General features: G+C 44.7%; 1 protein-coding gene across 8 annotated transcripts in view; it reads right to left on the bottom strand.

The window, feature by feature from the left end:
* Nucleotides 1–11887: 11887 nt before the first annotated feature.
* Nucleotides 11888–24110, bottom strand: part of Gab1 (GRB2-associated binding protein 1) — a 108721-nt gene continuing 96498 nt past the window's right edge. For 5 of the 8 annotated variants that reach the window (XM_087594822.1, XM_087594814.1, XM_087594816.1 and 2 more), the window contains 5 exons: nt 22338–22427; nt 20932–21025; nt 20564–20687; nt 17262–17384; nt 11937–13857 (listed from right to left, as the gene is read on the bottom strand). In XM_087594822.1, coding sequence (XP_087450948.1) covers nt 13699–13857; nt 17262–17384; nt 20564–20687; nt 20932–21025; nt 22338–22427 — 590 coding nt within the window. In that variant the 3' untranslated portion in view covers nt 11937–13698. 8 annotated transcript variants of the gene reach the window in all.

The following is a 24110-nucleotide window of genomic DNA, read 5'->3' as shown; positions in this document are numbered from 1 at the left end:
GCCTGAGGACTGTACTGGGAATGTGTCACTGTCACTGGGGCAGAGAGTGAGTGAGTGGCCAGAGAGGGGATGCTGGTGTGGCCAGAAGCCTCCAGAGAGGAGTTCCCATCCAGAAAGGATGGTACTTAATACTGGCTGTGGGAGGAGGAGGGAACTGTTTTGAGATAGAGTCTCTCGAAATACCTCTGACCAACTCACTATGGGAACCCCAGCCATCAGGAGGCAGAGGCAGGTGAATCTCTTTTGAGTTTATTGTCATCTTGTCCTCACAGGGAGACCGTGTCTAGGAAAGGAAAAACAAAACAAAACAAAACAAAGAAACAAAAAAAAAAAAAAAAAACCAAGCAAAACAAAACGAGAAGAGTAAAGTACCAGGGCCAACAAGGGCAAAGGTCACATATTCTATAGACTTGTCTATCTCCCGTGGGTGCCAGGGTTGCTTTAAGGAAAGTGGTGAGAACACACCTGGCAGTGGGGGATGAGGGTGACACTGGAATGGAAAGGTTTGAGCACGGAGAAGGGTGGGAAGATTTAAGGAGATGGGGTAGGGTACCAAATGAAGGGTGTGTGTAAAGGCCTCTGTAGAAACAAATCAAAACACAAGAGAGTAACTGAAGCCCTGTCTTTTTAGCTAGGTGATGCTGTTGCCGAAAGGCCTTGTCAGGAAACCCAGAAGACCACCAAGGAGCCAATTCTGATGCAATCGCATTCGGGTCTCTTTATTCAAGCTCAAGCTTGTGTCACAACAGGAGGGGGCCCCAAGACCAGTTTCAGGCAAACATTTATAGAGGCAAGAAGGGGATATCTAGCCTGACACACATCTGACTGGGGAGCCATTGTGGCCTTTAACATAATTGGCTGGTGCTGGGAGCCAAACCATAAACTTAACTTCTGCTTTCCTCCTGATTGGTGGTTGCTAGGAAGTGACGTGTCAGGGGGGGCCTGTCACCTGAAGTGTAGATTCCTTGGGGAATAACTGGTGTTAGACTCAGTCTTGTTGGGGGCTAACCTGGAAACTGGAGTCTGAACCCAAAAGATCTGGTCTCTCAGCCTTTGGGTCACTCCCCGGTGTGGAACAGCTCTGTAAGAGTTGGTCAGGGAGGTCCTGGAGCACACTCTTGCTCACAAACAATGCAGGCTTTATCAGTCCTCTTGGTTGCTTACCATGACCATAACCTGAGACTCTGTTGCCTCACATTTCTGTTGCAACAATAGGGACATCAAGCCGGAACTGAGCTGGACCATTCTTTTAGGCTGTCAGCTGTTTTCCCCTCTTTTTGTTTTTGTTTTCTAAGAAAGAAGCTCTCTGCATAGTCCTGGCTGTCTTGGAACTCACTATGTAGACCAGGTTGGCCTCAGTCTCAGAGATCCACCTTCCTCTGCCTCCTGGTGATGGAATCAAAGTTGTGCACCATCCCGACCAGCTTCAACTGAGTTCCTGATCATGCACATCCGTATAAGCACCCAAAGGCAAAACATTATCAAGAAAACAGTGTGGAAGAAGTCTTTACAAGATTTCTAAAGAGCTTTCAAAGTGCTAGAATTTACCATGATGCACACTGGGGGTTGGGAGGAAGGCATCAGGGTGATTAGCTATCTGAGAGTCCAGGAATCATAAAGGCACCCCTTTAGGAAAGATGGAGTGGTTAACCAACCTCTTCCTGATTGGACCGAGGCACATTCCGTAGGTGGGGACCTGTAATCCTGGTTAACAGCTCATGCTGGGGGAGGTCCAGGAAGGGGCATGGAGACCAATATTGTCCTTTAAATCTACATAGCATCAAGCTGCCTTTTAGGGAGATGTACATTTATACCATAAAGAAAGCTACTTTTAGCTTTATTCAAATAGGCCTCTCTGCAGCGAATGGCTCTGGATCTGAGACTTGATGCCCAAGACGCCGAGAATAAGCAACGACTGAGGGCTCAGCCATAAACAAGACATCCACACAATTCCTCTAAGGCTCACGGAGCACTGGGGAAGAGGGAGTAGGAAGGAAGTAGGAGCCAGAAGATGGAGTGAGTGAAGGGCTTACAGTGCCATCCACACGCTCAACACAACCTTTGCAATCACGAAATCACAGCTTCCATTACACAGGACTGGGCCCGTCGACGATTAGCACCCGTTAGTGCTGAACTGTCGGGCTCTGAAAGATTCTGGGAGAGGACGAGGTCATTGTCTTCAGTGTACACCCACTGCCAAGCCTACCAGTCCGCACCTCGGAAGGACAGATCCATACCCGCGGAAGGACAGGGTAAACTAAAGAAACTGGGGTTGGGGGTGGTAGAGAGGAGCAGAAGAGAAGTGGGGGAGGGTGAGGAGAGAACTGTCAGTATGCATTACATGCACAAGAGAAGTAGTCAAAGAGAAAATTTAATTAATAAAGAACACGCTGAGCTAGAACCTCTTAAAATTGTGCCTCAGTGACGGCGTAGTAATAGGAGTGTATGAATTGTCAGAAGGTCCTGAAGATTCGGTTCTATCCACAAGAGGGCGCTGTCAACCAAATAATAATCACAGCGTCAGCGCATCTCCCCTGTCATCCCATGGGAGAGGAGCGAGCTGCTTCAGGTCCACCTTAGTGGCATCGGCACATGTGAATTTGTCTGCGATAGCACAGACTCTCTCGGAAGGCTACATAACTTGGATATTGGGAAGAAGAAACTGTGATCACGTTTTGAACATGTGACTGTAATATTTATTCGAAACATGTAAAAAATTCCTTCGAGGGGACCATATTTCGTGAACTTCTTATAGAGAACATTTTGTGAACGTATGAATTTAGACTTTACGTATGAATTTTACGTAGAAAGGGCTGTGAGGAACACAATATAAAGAAATCCTCACGGGGCTGGGGATTTAGCTCAGTGGTAGAGCGCTTACCTAGGAAGCGCAAGGCCCGGAGTTCGGTCCCCAGCTCCGAAAAAAGGAACCAAAAAAAAAAAAAAAAAAAAAAAAAAAAAAAGAAAAAAAAGAAATCCTCACAATGTTCTGAGGAAGCCTGTCACTTCATATCGGAACTTTTTGTTCTTCTCTTTTACATTTTTGGGATTGGCCGAGTTTGGGATTGGCAGAGTTTTGTTTGTTTGTTTGGCTTGTTTTTGTATCATTTGCATGCAGTGTTAGGTTTTATTATAACATTTTCAAACAAATGTTATTCCCGTTGTTTTCCCCTCTCCCTCCGTTTTAACTCTTTCTCTTCTGTGTCCCTGTACGCCCAGCGGCTTCCTTTTGGCCTTCACAGCATGTGTCCCTTTGTCCTCCCTCCATTTCTTAATATCTGTCCCCCCTTCATGATCTCCTTTATAGTTTCAGACCCTATACCCAGGCTCACACCCACATATATACATATATACATGCATACGTACATACATGTGTACATGCATACATATGCACACACACATAGTTCACGCACACATGTATATACATGAGTGTATTCATATGTTCACACACATAAGTGCACATATATGCAATATGTACATACATACATATGCATGTATGTACACCTGAGTTTGAGCTCCTTCTCTTATACAATACTTTCCAGATCTATTTTCCTGTGAATTTCATTTTTCCTTATAGCTGAATAAAAGTTCCATTGTGTGTATGGACCACATTTTTATTATCCATTTGTCTGCTGAGGGCACCTCAGTAGCTTCCATTCCCTTGCTAACTGTACTAGAGCAGTGATAAGCACGGATATGCGGGTATCTCTGAGGGTCGAGGTTGAGTCTTGGGGTATCTGCAGGTCACACAGTAGCTAGATTGTTGTCTAGATTTCGAGACACTTTCATATTGATTTGCATAACTGATTTCCTTCACCTCCTCTTGTCAGCTGTTTTGCCCTCTTTTTGTTTTTGTTTTCTAAGAAAGAAGCTCTCTGCATAGTCCTGACTGTCTTGGAACTCACTATGTAGACCAGGTTGGCCTCAGTCTCAGAGATCCACCTTCCTCTGCCTCCTGGTGATGAAATTAAAGTTGTGCACCATCCCGACCAGCTTCAACTGAGTTCCTGATCATGCACATCCGTATAAGCACCCAAAGGCAAAACATTATCAAGAAAACAGTGTGGAAGAAGTCTTTACAAGATTTCTAATGTGTAGGGAGACACCGTGACAGAGATATTGAGGTGTACTCCAAGGAAAAGCACACCCCGTAAGTGTCAGAACAGAACCCCAGCTGGGTGGATACTTAAGTCAGGCAGTGTGGCTTCTGTCAATAAATGCTGTATGTACCAGTGTTCAGTAGGCCATAGGCACTTGTGAAGGTGAGACCATAATGTGTTACCAGGTGTGGAAAGGTACACTTTAAATCCCAGCGCTCAGGAGGCAGAGGCAAGCAGATCTCCATGAGTTCTGGTCTATGTAATAAGTTGTAGGACAATAGGGGCTACGCAGTAAAACCACACTTCAAAACTACAACAGCACAACCCACCATCACCACCATCAACAACAAAAACCCAGCAACAACGATCATATAAGATAACTCAGGGATTTGCAATAAGAGGACAAAAATGACTACCCCAAAATGAAACCTCAATCAACTGGAGTCTCTTAAAAATTAAGATCCTCAATACAAACCATTAAAAGGATCTGAGGGAAACACAGTACAGGGCATGTTTGTGAGCCATTTAGTTGACAGAGCAGTCATAACCTGAATGCCAGGCACGGGGACAATTAGGTGTCTGGGTTGAGGAACAATTGTACCATTGGTCGGCCTCTCACTAAGATGCAGGAAGCTGTCTGTGCACCATCTTCCGTCAACAGAATAGACTGTTGGAAACAAATCTAACTTGGGGAAAGACAGCAACATTGTTGCAAATAAAGGTAGCTAGAAATGTGCTTTGTCTATTCATGTTTGGTGTGTGTGTGTGTGTGTGTGTGTGTGTGTGTGTGTGTGTGTGTGTTGTGTGTGTGCATGCATGCATGTGTATGCGTGTGTGTGTTTACTGCATTAGTGCCACAGTACACATGTGGTGGTCAGAGGACAACTTGGGATAGGGGAGGGTTTAGGTCCTGGCGATCAAACTCAGGTAGTCAGCTTGCGTTTATCCACTTGGCCAGTTTTGGTTTGTTTTTTTTTGTTGTTGTTGTTGCTGTTGTTTTGTTTTGTTTTTTAAAGATTTATTTGTTTTATGTAAGTTCATAGTCGCTGTCTTAAGACATCCCAGAGGAGGGCATCGGATCCCATTACAGATGGTTGTGAGCCACCACGTGTTGCTGGGAATTGAACTCGGGTCCTCTGGAAGAGCAGTCAGCGCTCTTCACCACTGAGCCATCCCTCCAGCCCCCTTGTTTTTGTTTTTTATTCTATGCAGTTTCTGAAGTCTACAAGAAAACAGTCAAGAAAGAGGCTAGATTAGCAGTTAAGCAAGGAGGTGCCAAGGCTCCTTAGTTTCTTCATGATGGCCGACAATGTTAATTATAGGTTTGTCAGAGTGATGACCTTGTCTGTTGAGGCTGAGGCCTTTGTTCTCCCCATCTGGCCTAAACTCCTCCTCTGCCTCTTCAAATTTCCCAGAGGGGACTATAGAAATACTTTTATTGGTGGTTTTCTGCCCCACTCTTTCCCATTTAGGTCCTGAGTAAACAACGCAGAAACATCAGACTTTATTAACAAGCTACACACCTAGACCGCGCAGGTTCTGAGACTACTATAACCCAGCCAAGCTATTAATAACCAGATAAAAGCCCCATGACTTGCCAACCGAGTCTTGCTCTGTTGTGTGTCCTCAATGTGGGCTTCTTTTGGCCACATCCTCATGGTTCATTCAGTCTCATGGCGACCTCCTCCTTCTCTCTCCTCTCTCCTTCTCCTTGTGGTCTTTACCTGAGACCCCTCACTTGATCATAAGTCCCTCCTTCCTATCTTCTGCCCAGTCATAGGGTCCAGCCTTTTATTGACCAATCAGGGATTGTCGAGGAGAATTTTTTTACAGCACATTGCTTAATACGGTGCCCCCAAATCAGCACGGCAAACCTGATTTGGTAAGGGGTAAGAAACCATTATCACTTTTTAAGCTAAGGGGCCAGTCAGAAGAGCTGACATTGAAACCCAGCAAAGGAAGGAGGGCCACCAACAGGCACTTTGGTCCTAGGTAGAGAGCATAACTGTATCCACTCAGACCTCTGACTCCCAACTCAGGTAGATTATAGTCAATGGAAACTCACCCTCAAAACTGAAACCCATTCAGGTCTGAGTGTACGTAGTTATGCTCTCTGACCCAAGACCAAAGGACCTGTTGGTAGCCTGACTCCTTCCCTGGCTGGGTTTCAATGTCAACTCTTCTGACTTCTCCTTAGTTTAAAGCGTGATAACGATTTCTTAGCACTGTGAATCCATTACTGTTGTAGAAGGTTGTTAACCAGCCCAGGCTGGTTCCCTTAATCTACCTGTGCAGTCAGGAGGTGACTTAGCTCTTTATTACTGACCCAAGTGTTCCAGGAATGAGACCTCCACATTGACAGAGGAGACAGTCCTAATTCTAAAGTGCCTTTCCCGTGGAGACAGCCATCTACCCTTAGGGACTACACCTGTGTCCTGCAGCCCTGATTCCATTTACATTGATGTACAAACGGCTGGAGTCTCAGGGTCTGACTGCACTTAGGGATAGTTTTGTTGGGCATTAAATGTGGAATGTCCCCTCAGGCTTATGTATTTGAGTACTGGTGTCCAGCTGTGGTGCTGTTTTGAAAGTTCATGGAGACTTTAGAAGGCAGGGAGGCCTGAGGACTCAGACTTTAATCTCTGGAGCCTACAAGGTGGTAGGAGAAACTACTCCTGAGGTTGCCCTCTGACCTCCTCAGGAGTGCTGTGCACATACACATAGACTACGTACGTATAGACATAATTAAAAATGTAACAATGAAGTTCCCTTCTTACTAGGAAGCTGTGCCCTGCTCAGTAACAAGCCAATCATCTGTATTCTTGGAATACTGTTTTAGCTCACTGGACACTTCAATCCAGTGGTTCTTGGAAGACAGAACTGATGGCCTGAAGAAGTGGAAACACAGTTCACTGTCAGTGAGCAGTTTAGTAAGACATAAGCAAGTGCAGAAGACCATAAACAATGGTGGTGGTCAGCTAACGATAGGTTTTCATCATGTTTAGTCATGGCATCCGCTACGCCCATCTACAACATTGTTTATCACCTCGCACTTAGCTTGGTTGGCTAGGTGGTGTCTGCTGTAGGAGTGGGGCTTGGACTGAGGACCATGCACATATTACATGTCTCACTGTTCTATTGCTCTGAAGAGACACCACAACCAAGACAACTCTTTTTTTTTCTTTTTTTTCCGGAGCTGGGGACCGAACCCAGGGCCTTGCGCTTACTAAGCAAGCGCTCTACCACTGAGCTAAATTCCCAACCCCCAAGACAACTCTTATAACAGAAAGCATTTAACTAGTGGCTTGCTTATAGTTTCGCAGGGCTAGTCCATCATCGTGGCAAGAAGCAAGACAGCCTTGTCACTGGAGCAGTACCCAGAATATTTACATCTTGAGCATTCCATAGGGAATTGGCAGAAAGGAGAGACACTGGACATGGTGGGGGCTTTTGAAACCTCAAAGCCCAACCATGAGTGATACACTTTCTCCAAAAAGGTCACACCTCCTAATCCTTCCCAAACATTTCCACTCCCTAATAACCAAGAATCAAACATATGAATCTCTGGGAGCCTTTTTCACATGAACTACCACATTAGATAACAAATTCTATCCCTGAGTTATGTCTAGCCTTTAAAGTAACATAAAAAACCAGATGTTACCCTAGGATATGTCTCTTGATCTGTGTACCCTGTTGACTTGGCCAATGTACTGCTCCTGTCAGGGACCAGATTATCATGCTAGTGAGTGGAGGAAAGACCAACCAGAGGGTGGCTCTACGAGAACAGAAAGGAACAGCAGCTCAATGTTCTTCTAACATGGGCTCAATGTTTCATTAAGCCAGCTTAATGTGTTTGATTAGAATGGATTAAAAAAACAGACTAATGATCACTGCCTATAATATAGTGTACATGCATAGTTAGTATTTCTGCAAATTATCAATATATTTTCATATATGTATGCATGTATGATGTATTTAATTTTTTGAGACAGGTTTTCTCTGTGTACTTCTGGCTATAACTTTCTCTGTAGACCAGGCTGGCTTCAAACTCAAAGAGCCTCCTGCCTTTGCCTCTCGAGTGCTGGGATTAAAGGAGTGAACCACCACCATCTGGCAAATTTCTGCAAAATATCTGAAAAAACTGAAAACTAAAAATAACTAAATGCTAAATAAAATGGAAAAGAGACAACATCCCACTAGCAGAAAATGACAACAATCTGAGGACAATGATGCCCATTAGATATTCCAGCCCTCAGGAGGCTGCAGCAAGCGGAGCATGTGTTAGCAGCTAGCCTGAGTGACGGTGCAGCTGGCTTCAAGAAGCCCCTCAACAAAAAAGAAAAGCAAACGCTTGCTTTAAACACCATGGAGAGCTGGGCATAGTGGAACACACCTTTCATCCCAGTACCAGCGAGGCAGAGGCAGGGGGATCTTTGTGAGTCTGAGGCCAATCTGGCCTACATAGTGAGTTCCAGGCCAGCCAGGGCTTCATAGACCCTACCTCAAAAACAAAACAAAACAAAACAGATTTCAATGTACAATTATGGCAGTATTTCTGTATCAAATTACTCTGTGGTTGAATATAATGCCACACACCCCCAACACCCACACCCACACACAATTTGTGAATATAGACATGTATATATGTATATACATATACTTGTAGAAATGTATAGAATGCAGATGAAAAGTAGTTTTTGCAGCTAACTGAACGATGCCTTCATTTCTGTTTGTTCGGTTTCTGAGAGCAGAATGACACTTTGACATTCAAACCTTTATAAGGCCTTACAGCTTTGTAAAATAAAGGTCAAAAGTAAGACTGCATTGAATAACAGAAAAGCAATTCTCTTAGTCTCGCTCTTTTTTTTTTTTTTTTTTTTCAGAGCTGGGGACCGAACCCAGGGCCTTGCGCTTCCTAGGCAAGTAAGTGCTCTACCACTGAGCCAAATCCCCAACCCCAGTCTCGCTCTTCTTTGAGTAGACTTTGCTACGCAATCTTAGCCGCCTCTAAAGAGTCTTAGGAGGATTTTTTTTTTGCTGTTGGATATTTTTAAAAAGATTTATTTATGTATTTGTTTTGTCTATGTGGGTGCATGCACCTGTATGCTTGGTGTCTAAAGAGATCAGCCCTCAGGTTCCCTGGAACCAGAGTGGTAGATGGTTGTGAGACGCCATGTGGGTGCTGGGATCCCAGCCCAGGGCCTCTGCAAGATCAAGTGCTTAACCACTGAGCTGACCTCTAGCCCACGCTTGTTTGTTACTTTATTTTGTTTTGTTTTTGAGACAGGACCTCACTGTGTAGACCAGGCTGGCCTTGAACTTATAGAAATCTCCTTCCCTCTGTCTACCAAGTGCTACTATTAAAGGCAAGGGCCACTAGCATGGTTTGTTATTTTATTTTAAAGAGCCATGAACTACCGAGTCTCCTGTTTCCACCTTCTAGTGCTGAGGCTGCTGACGAGCGCCACCCTGTCTATTTCGAGATATTCATGCTTAACTTATATTCGCAATTATATTTGTAGAGACAAAAATTTTCTTTTTCTTTTTCTTTTTTTTCGGAGCTGGGGACCGAACCCAGGGCCTTGCGCTTGTTAGACAAGCGCTCTACCACTGAGCTAAATCCCCAACCCCACAAAAAATTTTTTTTTAAAGATTTATTTATTCATTTATTATATATAAGTACACTGTAGCTGTCTTCAGATACACCAGAAGAGGGCATCAGATCCCATTACAGATGGTTGTGAGCCACCATGTGGTTGCTGGGATTTGAACTCAGGACCTCTGGAAGAGCAGTCGGGTGCTCTTAACCACTGAGCCATCTCTCCAGCCCCTACAAAAATTTTCTTAATGGCATTAAAAAAACCCTAAGATTGGAAATAAACTAGTTCCTGAGTTTTTATCAACAATTTAAATAAACATTCTTGTTCTCCAGAAATAATCATATGACAGTACAGTGAAAAAGGATGAATTTTTCTGGCTCTGAGCAATTGAGTAACATAAATATTTTAGAGTCTGGTACTGAAAAGGCTTGGAAAAGTCTGCCCTACAGGCAGCTGTCTCATAAGTTGAATTATTAATACAATGTTTAATATGTCTAATCGGTGTACAGCAAGTGGCCTTCCTAATATGATTCTTTTCATGTTTTAAAGCTGCAGACCGGACCCAGCTTGCTAAGATCATGGTCTGCCAATAAACTACAACCCCAGCCCTTCAAGTCTTAGATAATCCAGCATAATAATATTCCTGCAAATTAGAGCACCGTCATTCTATAAAGGTAGGTAGGCACTTGTGAAAGGGTATGGAAAAAGCACACAACAATATTCATAATGGCTTTGAAGCCTGAGAGGAAGATTGAAAACTCTCTTTTTATGTGTGGGTGTTTTGCTTGTGTGTCTGTCTGTGCCACCATGCAATGCCTTCAGAGCGTCAGAAGAGGCTCTTGGATTCCCCAGGACTGGAGTTACAGATGGCTGTGGGACCTGAATCCCAATCTTCTGGAAAAAGAACCAGTGTTCTTAACTAGGGAGCCCCAGGAAAAATGATCTTGATACAGAGTTTCAATGTAGTGTGGGTGGGCCCTGAATGTCTGATGCGTCTGCCTCCAGCTCTTAAGTGCAGAAATAGTATTTGTGCCACTACGACCGGTTGTCCCATTTGTGCAGAGCTGGTGAGCAGACCCAAGGGTTGCACATGCTTGGCAAGTACTCTGCCAGGTATGGTGGTTTGAGTATGCTTGGTCCATGGGAAGTGGCCCCCATTGGGAGGTGTGGCCTTGTTGGAGGAACTGTGAGAGTTGGCTATGCTTAAGGACTCTCTACCTAGAGCAGAAGAGTCTACTACTGGCTGCCTTCGGATCAAGAGGCAGACCTCTCAGCTCCTCCAGCACCATACCTGCCTGGACACTGCCATGCTTCCTGCCACGATGATAATGGACTGAACCTCTGAAACTGTAAGCCAGCCCCAATTAAATGTTGCCCCTTATAAGAGTTGTTATGGCCATGGTATTTCTTTGCAGCAATGAAACTTTGCCTCATAAATTTAATTATAAAGGCACCCTAAGAGGCAGCTTTAAAGAAAGATATTTTTGGCTTCTGGATTAACCATATACCATTGTGTTTGAAATCTAAAACTGCATTCATTTTTCACACAATACCTTCTCCTATCTTTTATACCTGTGTCACATGATTTGAGAGTTCAGGTGCATCTCAAGGATTGTGGCTTTCTTTGGTAGTTTTGTTACAGAGCACTCAAGGTTGTGAGCCTCTCTGGGCTACCAGTAATGTGCATTAATTATATTCAGATACCCAGGAATAGAATGAACCACGTGTCTCCTCTTGCATCTCCATGCATACCTCGTGCCATAGGAAGTCAGAAGAGGGCATGTGGGTCCCCTAGACCTGGAGAGATGGATGGCTGTAATCTACCATGCATGTTCTTGGTATTAAACCCCAGTCATCTGCAAGCACAAGTGTTCTAACCACTCAGCCGTCTCTCTCTCCCTCTATCTGTCATATTTCAAAGGGAATATATATACGTAATGACATTTCAAAAATTTACTGTTTAAGATGTGTATGGGTGTTTTACCTGCATGTATGCCTGTGCACGTGTGTGCAGTGCCAGGAAACTAGGAGTGGGACTGCTGGAACTAGAATTATGCACAGTTGTGAGCTGCGACGTTGATGCTCAAACTGAAACCCAGTCTTTGTTACGAGCAGCCAGCGCTTTACCACCAGCCCCAGTATGTATTTTCTTGACACTTGTTCCTTGTTCACAGAAAAGAAAGTACATTAAAAGGAAAAAAACAAAAACAAAAGCAAAACAGCTCACACACCAAACTCAAACAACCTTTTTTTATTATTTAAAAATCCACCTCAAAATTCAGTTCTGGGTTTTAGTTTTTGTTTAAAAAGAAGCAAACATTTAAAAGCATCTAATGTTAACTATTCTACATTCCATCTAGTTATGAACACAGCTTGTGGACTGACTGGAAAAGCAAGCAGAGAACACAGATTAGGCACAGTACGGTGGCCAGTGGGCCAGAAAGCAGGGCACATTGTGTACTCAGGCAACAGTTAAGAGGTCTGAACGGAGAGAGACCAGCCTCTGCTATAGACATTCTGTTCTCTGTGTCCCCTCCCCAAGCCACCAGTGAGTCTCAGATCAGTGCAGAGACATTGTACTTACTTGGGTGAAAATGGAAAACGCTAGCTGCTTCTCACAAACCTAGACAGACAGGTGTAACACAGTGACACTAACTCAGAGTCAACGACCACACCTGACGATGTCACGTTATAGGTGAGAGACTCGCACCATTGCTTTGTGGTCTCAGGAGATCTGGCTGGGTGGTGGTCACAACTACAGCCTTTCACAGCACAGCAAAGCTCCAACAGTTGGAGAATTGGGGCAGTGAGTACAAATCACAGTACAAAATTCTTAATTTGCTCACAAAGGCAATAGGTGTTTGCTACATACAAGAATCACTTAAAATGACATTTCTTTTTCTAAAAATGCAGATATAAAACATTAATTGCATAGGAATTTAAATATAAGGCCAAGAAGAATATTAAGTAAAAGAAAGAAAACCATAGGAAGGGCTCTATGGTGTCGGGAGAGTCTCATTCCTAAGAGTGGTAATCTTGAATTACTGTCTAACTCATTCAAAATCACAGTATGTTGCTGCAACTGACAGAGAGTGCCAACTGTTTCCTTAACTCTAAGCCAAGATGAGGATTAACGAACACCTAACTGAAGCGCTTGGTTTAACCTGGTCACTGTTATTAGCACATCAGCGCCCTGGACGTACCTGATTAGTCAGTCAGACAATCTGCCTTTTGCAAACAATGTTTAATGCACGTGAACAGGAATAAGAAGAGCTCACCGATCCATGCTGTGGACATTTGTGGGCTTACTAGAGTAACTAAGAGGCAGTTTTTTAAAGGTGCGAGATCCTACCCAGCAGAACCTTCACACGATGAACCCAAGACACTGTAATTAACAACAACAACAAAAAATAACATAACAAAGTCCTATTATTAAAACCTACGTGTACATGAGTCAGGGAACTAGGTCTTGACACCAATATATACATTATCCCCGGAATTTTTGAAAACAATGAAGGGCAAGTCCAACTATATTCTATAGCTTAGGCTCATGGGTACCACCTTTAAAGGAAAAGCAAATTTGTGAACCCACTTCTTGTGTTAATGGTGTTAGCCCTGTAGCTTCAACTGGAATTTCCAGAACTAAAGCCACTCAGTTTACTTGGAACTGTTACATGGAGTCGTGTGAGGAGGGAGACCTCCTGAGGAGATTCTTCCAAGGTCCCTCGGGAAGACCCAAACCCAGGTTTTACATGGAAAGTGCGTCAGTGTCCTATACTACAGGTTAACTAGGGACAGATGCTTCTGGGTGAGCTAAAACACTACTTCCCCAGGTTATTTACAGGTTACAGACTCAATACCACGCAGCACCATTCACAACCTAATTCACGTGAACATGTGTGAGGTCCTTTCCTCTGCCCCTGCTACAGAGTGGAAGCTTCTTCGCTGGCACCTCTCCTCCCCCAGCTCCTTCTGTCAGCAGCGGCGACCGTGCGGCTTCACTTCACATTCTTGGTGGGTGTCTCGGACTCCGTGGACTGCCTGCCGTCCGTCCAAGCTTCCCTGGTACTCTTCAGGGCCAGAGTCTTCTGTTGGTCCACCACGACGTAATCCACCCGCTCATCAGACATGCTGCTGCCCGAACCACTGTTCTTTTGCTGAAAGCACAAGGGTACCCCAAGGGGCCATTCGTGAGGGCGGTTCTGAGCGAAACTCTGAGGAAAGAGATACATATGCAGGGCGTGGTGGTGCCCATCTTTCACGCCAGTGCCTGGAGGCAGAGGCAGATACGTGATCTCTCTAATAAATATTAGAGTTCAAGGCCAGGCTGCTCTATGTAGAGTTCTGAACCAGCCACGGTTGCCCCAAAAACAAACAACAGTAGATGGATAGACATACAAAATCCTGGAATACACACACAATGGCATGTCCTCAGATTAATGGTATTGTCTGTCCACTCCCTAACTTGACACTGATTTCTCTTAATTTTAAAATTAAATAGAACCATTCAAACTAATAAAACCATCACAGGTAACATCCACAGAAAATCTTAGTCCATCTAACACACAGAGGCCCAGACCAAACAGCTTTTTACTCTTTATGCAAGAAAAATACTTTTGGGGGCTGGAGATAGCTCAGAGGCTAAGAGCACTCAATACTCTTCCAGACATCCTGAGTTCAATTCCCAGCAACCATATTGGCTCACAACCATAATGGGATGTGATGCCCTCTTCTGGTGTGTCTGAAGAGAGCGACAGTGTTTGTGTGCATACACGTACATAAAATACATAAATTCTTAAAAAAAAAACAACACTTATTTTGGCAAAGTTACATTTGTGGGAAAACTAACCACAAAGCTGCCCCCCCCCCATTAACAGATGCACATAACCAAACCAGCGGGCTGGGCAGTGCTTTGCATGGCTCCTAGCAGCAAGGACGTGTCTAAGACATGCAGGGAAGGGTGGGGAGGGGCCACCCTCTATATGGCAAAGGTCACCATGAATGTGGAGGGACGCAGTGCAGTGGGGTGGGGGGAGGAGGCAGGGAATGTAGAATGCTGACAACAAGGCCCCCCCCCCCCCCCCCCCCGCCATGAGCTTGAAGGAAGCTGAGGTGAGCCTAGAGTAGCAATCTCAAAGGGCCTCCCGGGAGGGAATTAGAGCTGCTTCCGAAAGGAGGAAATTCAGGTCCTCCAATTCAACCATGAATCTGTAATAAAAATGTATAAACACACAAGGAGACGGGCCATACAGAGTGTGGGCTAACAGAAACAGTTCACGCGAACTCCGGCCCCCGAGGACTTCAAACACGGAAAGCACCATATCGGCATTATGAAGTTTGTGAGCAGTGTCAAGCTAGGAAAGGCTGTAAACATGTGAGCAACGCAAAGAGGTTAATGCCAGGTAAAGTGAATCAAACAGCACTTCATCCCAGAAATAATCATAAAATAACTCCAACAAAAATAACAAAAATCTCCAATGAAAAGAGGAGGATTAGTAAATTTGGTGATAGAGCTAAAAACTATCCAAAATTAAACAGAGAAATCAGAACAGAAAAATACAAAGGTGTGGAAATAGAAAGTGTACTGTATGTGTACCTGGCAGGTAATAAATACAGTAATAAAAAGAAGCAGAGAGGGGTTGGGGATTTAGCTCAGTGGTAGAGCGCTTGCCTAGGAAGCGAGAGGCCCTGGGTTCGGTCCCCAGCTCCGAAAAAAAAAAAAAAAAAAAAAAAAAAGAAGCAGAGAAGCAATATGCATGTGTGCTGGTGTGTGCACATGTGCATGTATGTGTAAGTATGTGTATATGTGTGCGAAAGCATGTGTGTGGATGTGTCTGTGTGGTGTGTCTGAGTATGTGTGCATTTGTGTATGCCTGGGTGTGTATATATGCACATGTATGTGTAAGTATGTGTGTATGTGTCTGTGTGTATAAATGTGTATTTGTGTGAAAGTATGTGTGTGTGTGTGTATCTGTGTGGTATGTGAACTGTGCGTATGTGTATGTACTTATTCACGTGTGTGTGTCTGTGTGTGAACGTGTTTTGCGTGTGTATGTGAATAGCACAACTTCCATTCAGATTAGTGAAGAGACAGATACATCTACACAGACTCTCCTGAAACTAAATTCAACAGGAGACAGCGGAAAAGCAGCCAGAAAACAGACAGAGAGTGTACAAAGGGAACATTCGACAGAACAGGAGACTTGACAGGGACGGACGGTCCCCACGTAGTAAAGAGGCTCGGTCAAGAACTGATCTCAGGGGCTGGAGAGATGGCTCAGCGGTTTTGAGCACTGACTGTTCTTCCAGAGGTCCTGAGTTCAATTCCCAGCAACCACATGGTGGCTCACAACCATCTGTAATGGGATCTGATACCCTCTTCTGGTGTGTCTGAAGACAGCTACAGTGTACCCACCCACATACATGAAATAAATAAATCTTAAAAAAAAAAAAAGGACTGATCTCGGTAGTTCAACTACCATGACAGTATGCCAGTGGCCTTTTCCATCAGGGTAAACAGCCTGTCTTATTCTGGAAGACCACCTCACACTACCATGACTGCAGTGAGCTTTTCTCCATACAAGGAATGACTTCTTCTGTAAGCAAACCTTTCTATTTTTTTAAAACTTAATTTTCAAAATTCAAATTATATTGAAAAATTATCTAATTATGTCACAGGGAATAACAACAACAAAAAATGAACTGTGATCTCAACAAAACCTATTTCCAAAATAAGGAGACTTCAGTTACACACATCCTGAAAAGACTTCACTACCAAAGCTCTCCATTACAGGACATGCTGCAGAAAACTCAACTACAAGAGGGAGTGAAAACTGAAGGGATAACACAAAGGGAAAGGTAAGAAAATAGGACTTAAATACTGTAGTAAGTCTGGTGACGCACGGCTGGAAGGAGGGCTAGGCGGGTAAGGCTGGACACTGCTCTGGCAGAGGAATTGAATTGGTCTCTAACACCCACATGGCTCACAACCACCTGTCATGCCAGTTCTGGGGGCTAATTCCCTCTACCGGTCTCTGAGAGACCCTGTACTCATGTGCATATACCCACATATAGGTTAAACATTAAAAAAAACCCACCAAAAACAAAGAATTATGCTAAAACTATGTATTTGGTAGGTTTAATAGAAATTAAAATTTCAGACAAAACAGAGAATGACTTTTGCTATGAACCATATTTCCCTTTTCTTTCTTTTTACAGAGAATTTCTCTGTGGTCCTGGCTATTCTGGAATCACTAGGCTGTCCTCAGAGATCTGCCTGTGTCTGCGTCCCCAGTGCTGGCATTAGCGGTGTGGCTACCCCACTCAGCCAGAGATATTTTCTTCATTCTAAAGACAGCAAAAGCACTGACCACAACGAGTAGAAACTCTACAACTGACCCACCTCTGGAAAGAGAAACAAAACCATCGCCTTCATAATTCTGTTGCTTGTGACTTAGGAAACAAGCCATTACATTTAAGTAACATCCCCTCCCCAAACTTCCCCAAAGAATACAGTCCCTCAGAGTGTGCTGGGCCACCTAGGGAGCACGGGCTCACTTACCTTCCGTGGTGGTGTGGACTTCCCAGATTCTAGGTCTAAATCCAGGTATTCGACTTGTTTATCTCCTTTGGGTTTGGTCATAGGGCTGCTCGCCCCCTCGAGGCTGTTGTTGCAAAAGAGATTCTGAAAGCACAGAACGGCAAACAGTGAGCAGACATTCATTCAGGAGACACCCTTCCTCCTCTCCCAATCCCCTTCTTTCCCCTGGGGGATGGGGAAGGTCACTACATTGTCCAAAAATGGTCTTGAACTCCTGGGCTTTGAAGTTAGTTTAGTTAAACTAACACTCAGCCTGAGGAGAGCCTGGCAGCTCATGGCTGAGAGGGAGGCAGTCCTATTTCTCAGTGGTGCAGCTAGCTAGTCAATGTAAGTGCCCCTTGCTCAAGTAAACAACCCCTTACTCATGCAGGCAATCCTCCACAGACACAAACACAAACTGTGAGGGTCTGAAAGAAAATGGTCCCCCCATTGGCCCACAGGGAGTGGCGCCGTTAGGAGATGCGGCCTTGTTGTGTCATTTTGAGGTCGCTTTGAAATCTCAGAAGCTCAAGTCTGCCTCTGGCTCAGACATTCACTTCTGCTGCCTGCCCATTCAGAAGCACAATGATCATTTCCTCCACAGGCACCAGGCCTGCCTGGGCGCTGCCATGCTTCCCACCATGATGATAATGGACTAAACCACTGAACATAAGCCAGCCCAATTGAACGTTTTTCTTTACGGAGTTGCCATGGTCATGGTCTCTTCCCAGCAATAGAAACCCTAACCAAGACACACGCATCTGGGCGTGAAGGCCCACACGCATCTGGGCGTGAAGGCTCACACGCATCTGGGCGTGAAGGCCCTTATAAACTCTGAAGCTGATGAGAGAGAATTACAAGTTCAAGACTATCCTGGGCTACAACTGTAACATCTTAAAACAAAGCAAAACAGAAGAAAACCGTATGTGTATGTACTCAGTGGCGTGCGTCTTTATAGTGAGAGGTCCTCATACTTCTTGCTTTCAAAGGGAAAGGGGAGGGAAAGAATAGGACCAAAATATATTGCATTAAAAATGTAATAAAGAAGGAAGAGCTACTTTCAGGTATGGAGAGAGGAATGAGTTCAGTTACATTAACTAAAGGGCGTGGCTCAGGACGCCGGTCTTTCCAGTACTTTCTCTCTCTGCTTTCTCTTAGTCTGATCCCATTTTTCCTCGAAGAAGCATATGATAAAACTCTCTAAAATCATGCAACAAAACCAGGAAGATAGAGGGCAGTGGCACTAACACATAAGAACACACAGGCTTCATGTGGAGAAGAAACAGAAACAAGACTCTGGCAAGAACTTTCAGACCAATGGCACAGCTCATGAGAATTGAGGAACACCTGGATGCCAATTAAAATGGCTGGCTCCCCTCTTCCTAGGTTACAAGAAAGGAACCCTGAGATGTGCAATCACACTCTTCTTGTCTTCTGAAGGACACCATCTTTCACTCTCAGCTTGGGGTGAGGGTAACACTCTGTCTAAAGGTGACCAATGCAAGCACACCTACGCCCCACCGTGCCCTGGCTGGGACGGTTTTTACAGTACTATAAAGCCATAAAAGTTAGGCATAACTCCCTAGGACCTGCACAGGTAATTCCAGCTTCTGTTCCTCGGGAGACCTTGTCAGCATTCTCACTGAACTCTAATGACCAGCAGAAATGGACTTCTTTCATGTTAAAGTGGGGGAAACTCAGCCTCTAGAAGGAAGTCTACTGGTTCTTGCTCCAGGTCCAGTGCGGAACAGCTTGTCTCTACTGTAGCCTTTCGCCCAGTGCTTTCCCCACACAGTTTCTAGAGAAGCTCTAAGATTCAGGGACTCTGTCTATATATTCTGTATATCAAGTAACAAAATAAAACAGTAGTGCTAGGTTTTCTCAAATTCTTAAGAAATATATGAAATTGAGTGATGCTTCTGTTTCTGCCTAGGAACAGTTATGGTTGTAGTGTTGGACCAGATTCAAGACAAGGCCACCTAGTAAGAGTTCACCTGATGGACGTGTGACTTGACCTCTATACAGAAATCACACGTGGTATGAATCTGTCCTAACTTTTCTGAGACTATTAATTTTGTTTATACCGATTTTATAAATCTAAGAGTATGTTAGGCCCTGTGAATTTCCATGCCATTCCATCCAAGATAGAGAGTTCTGATGACCATTGATTAACTTTGGCATTCTCATCTCAGGAAGGGCTGGGAGGGTCAGAGTCTCGGCAGCCAGCAGCATGGGAGCTGGGGAGGGGACAGTTGACTTTTCAGTTGTACCTGGAACACAGTTATTTCCATTTGGGTCATTAAAAAAAAGTAAGTATATATGTGTGTGTTTGTATGTCGATGTGCACGTGTGTGGGTGCTGGATAACCGACTCCACTGCTCTGTAAGAGCGGCAAGTGCTCTTGGCTCTGCTCACCTCTCCAGCCTCAGGGTGGGCCACTTTTGCTTATTTGGAAGTTTGAAAATTCATCACCTCATATTTCTTTGACATATCAAGCAAGCCAAAGTATGTTCCCGCTTTAATGTCAGAAGGTGGGGAAAACAATCTCATTTCCTCAGCGTGGCCTCCGAATGCAATGCCTTGCTAGTCTTTCTTTTGTTTAACTGGACGGCTGTCAGAGTCCTCCTGCACGTGACAACTTCTCCAGAAGCCTGTGGTAACCTGAGCCTGGGGAGTGCACTCTAACACACTGTCAGTAGATTTTCTTGACAAATATTAAAACACAGGGACAATAATGATGTATAGCTGGGAATTGACTGTAAACCGTGAGTACGGATGTGAAATGCCTTTCAGAGGGTTGTGCTGGAGGGCTTGATGTTCACAATGGCACTACTGAGACACAGTGAGTTCTTCGAGGTGGGGTCTTATCTGTGTCACTGGAGTCACGTCCTGAAGAGGGCATGGGGCTTAGGCTCCTTTTCTCACCTACAGGTCGTAAGGCCAGCAGCTCTGCTGTGCCATAGTCATCACAGGCCCAAAGTGACCAAACCAGGCGACCACGGACACTCCTAACACTCCAAGCCAAATAAACCACTCTCTTTATAAGTTGACTGTCTCAGGAATTTGTTACAGCTATGGAAAGACAGACAGAACAATTTGACCATGGCTGGTAATATATTTGACTGTACTTAAAGCATCACTTTAAAAAATGGTCTTTCATTGTTTTTTCAAATATAGGAAGAAAGATGTGAGGGTAAACAGGTACAATCAGTAAGAACACTGTAAGCTGACCTGGTTTCCAAGGGCAGCTCAGAGAGAGAAATGGCCGCGAGGCCCGCACATACCTGATCTTCGTTGGACAGATTTGGGTTCATGGGGACATAGTTCTCTTCACTGTCATGGGAGTCACTGCTCGATGTCGTGCTGTGCACAGAATCAGGCCGAGGGGACATGGGAAACCTAGAGGAGCTAGAGAAGTGACCGTCATGAACCACTAGGAACAGGTGCCGAAGCACCCATATAAAAGCAAGCGAGAACACACTCTTTCTGGAACATTCACTGGTTTACAGAAACATATTGGACATTTTTATTATGACAAGTGAAGATACTCTTGGCTTTGGGGCTTCTCTGGACTCTTTGTCAACCCATTTCCCTTGAGATGGACAATTTCCGTGGTCTTGCTACTGAGCTGTGTGCTCAGTCAGACACTTACTCCCGAGCGAAGCTCCTGGTGATGGGGGATCTGACTGGGGCCTGCAGCTCCTCCCACTCTGACAGAGGCTTGATTTCTAAAGGTGCCGGCTTAACTGAAAAGAAAGGGAAGGAAGGCGTGAGTGCACAAGTCTTCGCAAACCAAACAAGGCCCTCTCAATGTTGCAGTTCACAATTGGTAGGCCTCACACAGACAACAAGGTCTACTGCAAAAGTCTAATGCTCAGTGACCAAAGGTAAGATAATGGTGCTGCCTGACTCAGCTCAAGGTCTAGCCTCTACTACTGCTCCTACCAGACATAGCTTCAACACAGTGATGCTGCCTGACTCAGCTCAAGGTCTAGCCTCTACTACTGCTCCTACCAGACATGGCTTCAACAGTGACGCTGCCTGACTCAGCTCAAGGTCTAGCCTCTACTACTGCTCCTACCAGACATAGCTTCAACACAGTGATGCTGTCTGACTCAGCTCAAGGTCTAGCCTCTACTACTGCTCCTACCAGACATAGCTTTAACACAGTGATGCTGCCTGACTCAGCTCAAGGTCTAACCTCTACTTGTAAATATAAATTAAACATGAAGTAAAGGTGTGCGTTGCCTTAAAGTTTCTCTAGGCACTGTTCTCATTAATGACCAATTTTATGAATTTCATCTTCGGGGGAGATTTAAATCATCTGTGTAAAACATGTTCCCCACTATTGAAGCCTCAATAAAGTTTTACACATGTAAAATGATGTGTAGAAAGCACTGGAAACTTTGCTATATCCCAAACCAAAAGAATCATAAACAAAATAAATAAACGCCTCCCAGGTTTTCTTACTTTGGGTTCAGAACTATGTAATCTTAATCAACCATCTTATCGATGGCACAAGAGCACAAAGGACTTGCTTCAAAGCTACCGCCCACACAGGCTCACAGCTCAAGCACAATGAAGAGAGTTACTGAGTCTGAGCTCAGTAAAACAGACACAGACAGCATCCCGGACTGAACAAAGGTGATTTTTCCACATGTCCCCCCGCCTTTTTTTTTTTACTTAAAAAGGTGACTAGGAGTTTAGCTGTCATTTTCTGAGCCATGCTATAGTAAAAACATTGAAATTACTTCTTAGTCTATTTCACAACAGAAACCACATACATATACAAAGACAGGAGACAACCTGGGCTCACGGCAGCCCACAAGCAGAAGTAAATCCATGTGCTGCTGCCTAGAAAGGCCGGGGAGAGACTCGGAGGGAGATGAGCCTGACTGCAGAGCACAGGCCCCCTGCACATCTCGAGATATATTCTCTCAGAACTATCTTCACACTGGGAGCAGTTCGCAATAGCAGCCCCACTCAAGCGCTCCTTCTTTTTCTTTTCATTTGAAGAAAAAAACTACAAAGATAAATAACATCCATTGAGGTACATACCCTTTCTCCTTGTAGCAAAGCCACCTACGGTTTGTGAATCAGTTCGCTCTAAGCCATGGGGTTTAGGTCTTAAAATTTTAGGACTTTGACCTAATTGGTAAAAAGAAGACTCTCTTATTAAAATTGTAATTTTTTTAAATTAAAAAATGGATTCGGTTACACAAACAAACAATAAAAGAAACAGCCATGTGCAGAAAAGTGACATTAAAAGCATAAACAAAAACTTGTTAGCGGGGGGGGGGGGGGATCCAGTCTCACTAGACACGACTCATGCTCAGTGCAACAGAATGGAGGATGTGGCATGCTATGGCGGGACAGGCACAGGCATGAGAGGGGGTCGGCTGAGGGGCAGCCAGATGCTTGGCTTTCCTTACTTGAGAAAAGGAAGGAAGAACGTGGGCCATGTTAGCGTTTCTTCTAACATGTCTTAGATGAGACATGGAAAAGGCAGAATGGGCAGGACAAGTGAGGCTTTCTGTGGCTTCCCGCTCACGCAGGGCTGCAGCCTTTATGTGATTCTTCCGCAGGGAAACCAGGTGGCTTGTCCTCTGGAGTTCAGTTCTGAGATCTCCAGGTCAGCCTTCGACCTTCGACCTCAGTGGTCACACAGTGAGTCGGTCAACTCAGGTGGCACAGAAAGATGCTTTTTAGCCCACCTGTTCTTAGATGTGGAGCTGCTACTGCGAGGACATGGTATGGCTTGGACATGACCCGTGTGTGTGTGTGTGTGTGTGTGTGTGTGTGTGTGTGTGTGTGTGTGTGTGTGTGTAGCACATACCACCGGCACATGGAGTGTCTAGTATGCAACCATCTTCAGTTTGTTGTTTACTGACTGGCTGTCCTACACACTTTTTCAGAAGGGCCCATGATGGCTTTACATCCCTCCTGACTTTTCCTCCTCAGTATTCTCCAAATCTTTTGTTTGTTGAGACAGGGTCTCCCTACATAGGCCTGGCTGCCCCGGAACTCAAAGATCCACCTGCCTTTGCCTCCTCCATGCTGGGATTAGTTAAAGCCATGAGCCCATGCCAGGCTGTCGTCCCCTGTATGGGGTTAAGTACTAGGTTCTGTCTTGCTGTGCTTTCTCACATTTCTTTAGCTTCATCTCCAACTGCCTGTAGTTGCTGTCCAGTGCTTATTGTATCTCATGTCTAAACCAGCGTGACTAGCATAGCAGGGCCAGCACACGAGGCTGAGGCTCAGTCCTCATGGTGGCTTGGGAAGAGCCTGGCTCCTCCTCAGCGTGGCTGCACCTTGAGCATGTCAGTGAAAACAGAACTTTTAACTGAGAGGCATTGAAACAGAAGGTTAGGTTGTCTAGGAGCTCCTGCGCAGAACCTCATCTAGGGAAAACAGCTTGGCTTGCTGGGCAGCGGGCACAGCCTATGATCCCAGCACTTGGGAAGCAGAGGCAGGTGGATCTCTGAGTTTGAAGTCAGTCTGGTCTACAGATGGAGTTCCAGGGCAGTCAGGGTTACATCGAGGAACCCTGTCTCAAAAAGCAAACAAAAACAGGGAGGTTCTTAAAAACAGTAAGTTCTTTTAAAATCCGAATCATCAAGGATCTGATGATAGAACCCACAGTCCTAACCGGGGTCTCATTGTACTGGGCTTGTTAAATGCTTAACTATCTAGGAAATGATTTTGTTTTGCTGTATTTTTTGGGGGGAGGGGGCAATTTCAAATCGGTAAAGTAGAAAGTTCCTATCTATGTTTCCTTAAATTTCTTCTATTAAAATCTTATTGTGGTAAAAACAAAACAATAAAACCTAT

The sequence above is a fragment of the Rattus norvegicus genome, chromosome 19 (genome assembly GCF_021556685.1).
Source record: "Rattus norvegicus strain SHRSP/BbbUtx chromosome 19, alternate assembly SHRSP_T2T, whole genome shotgun sequence".
Taxonomy (NCBI): Eukaryota; Metazoa; Chordata; class Mammalia; order Rodentia; family Muridae; genus Rattus; species Rattus norvegicus.
Note: the sequence above shows the minus strand (reverse complement) of the source record. Positions and strands in the feature narration are given on the sequence as shown.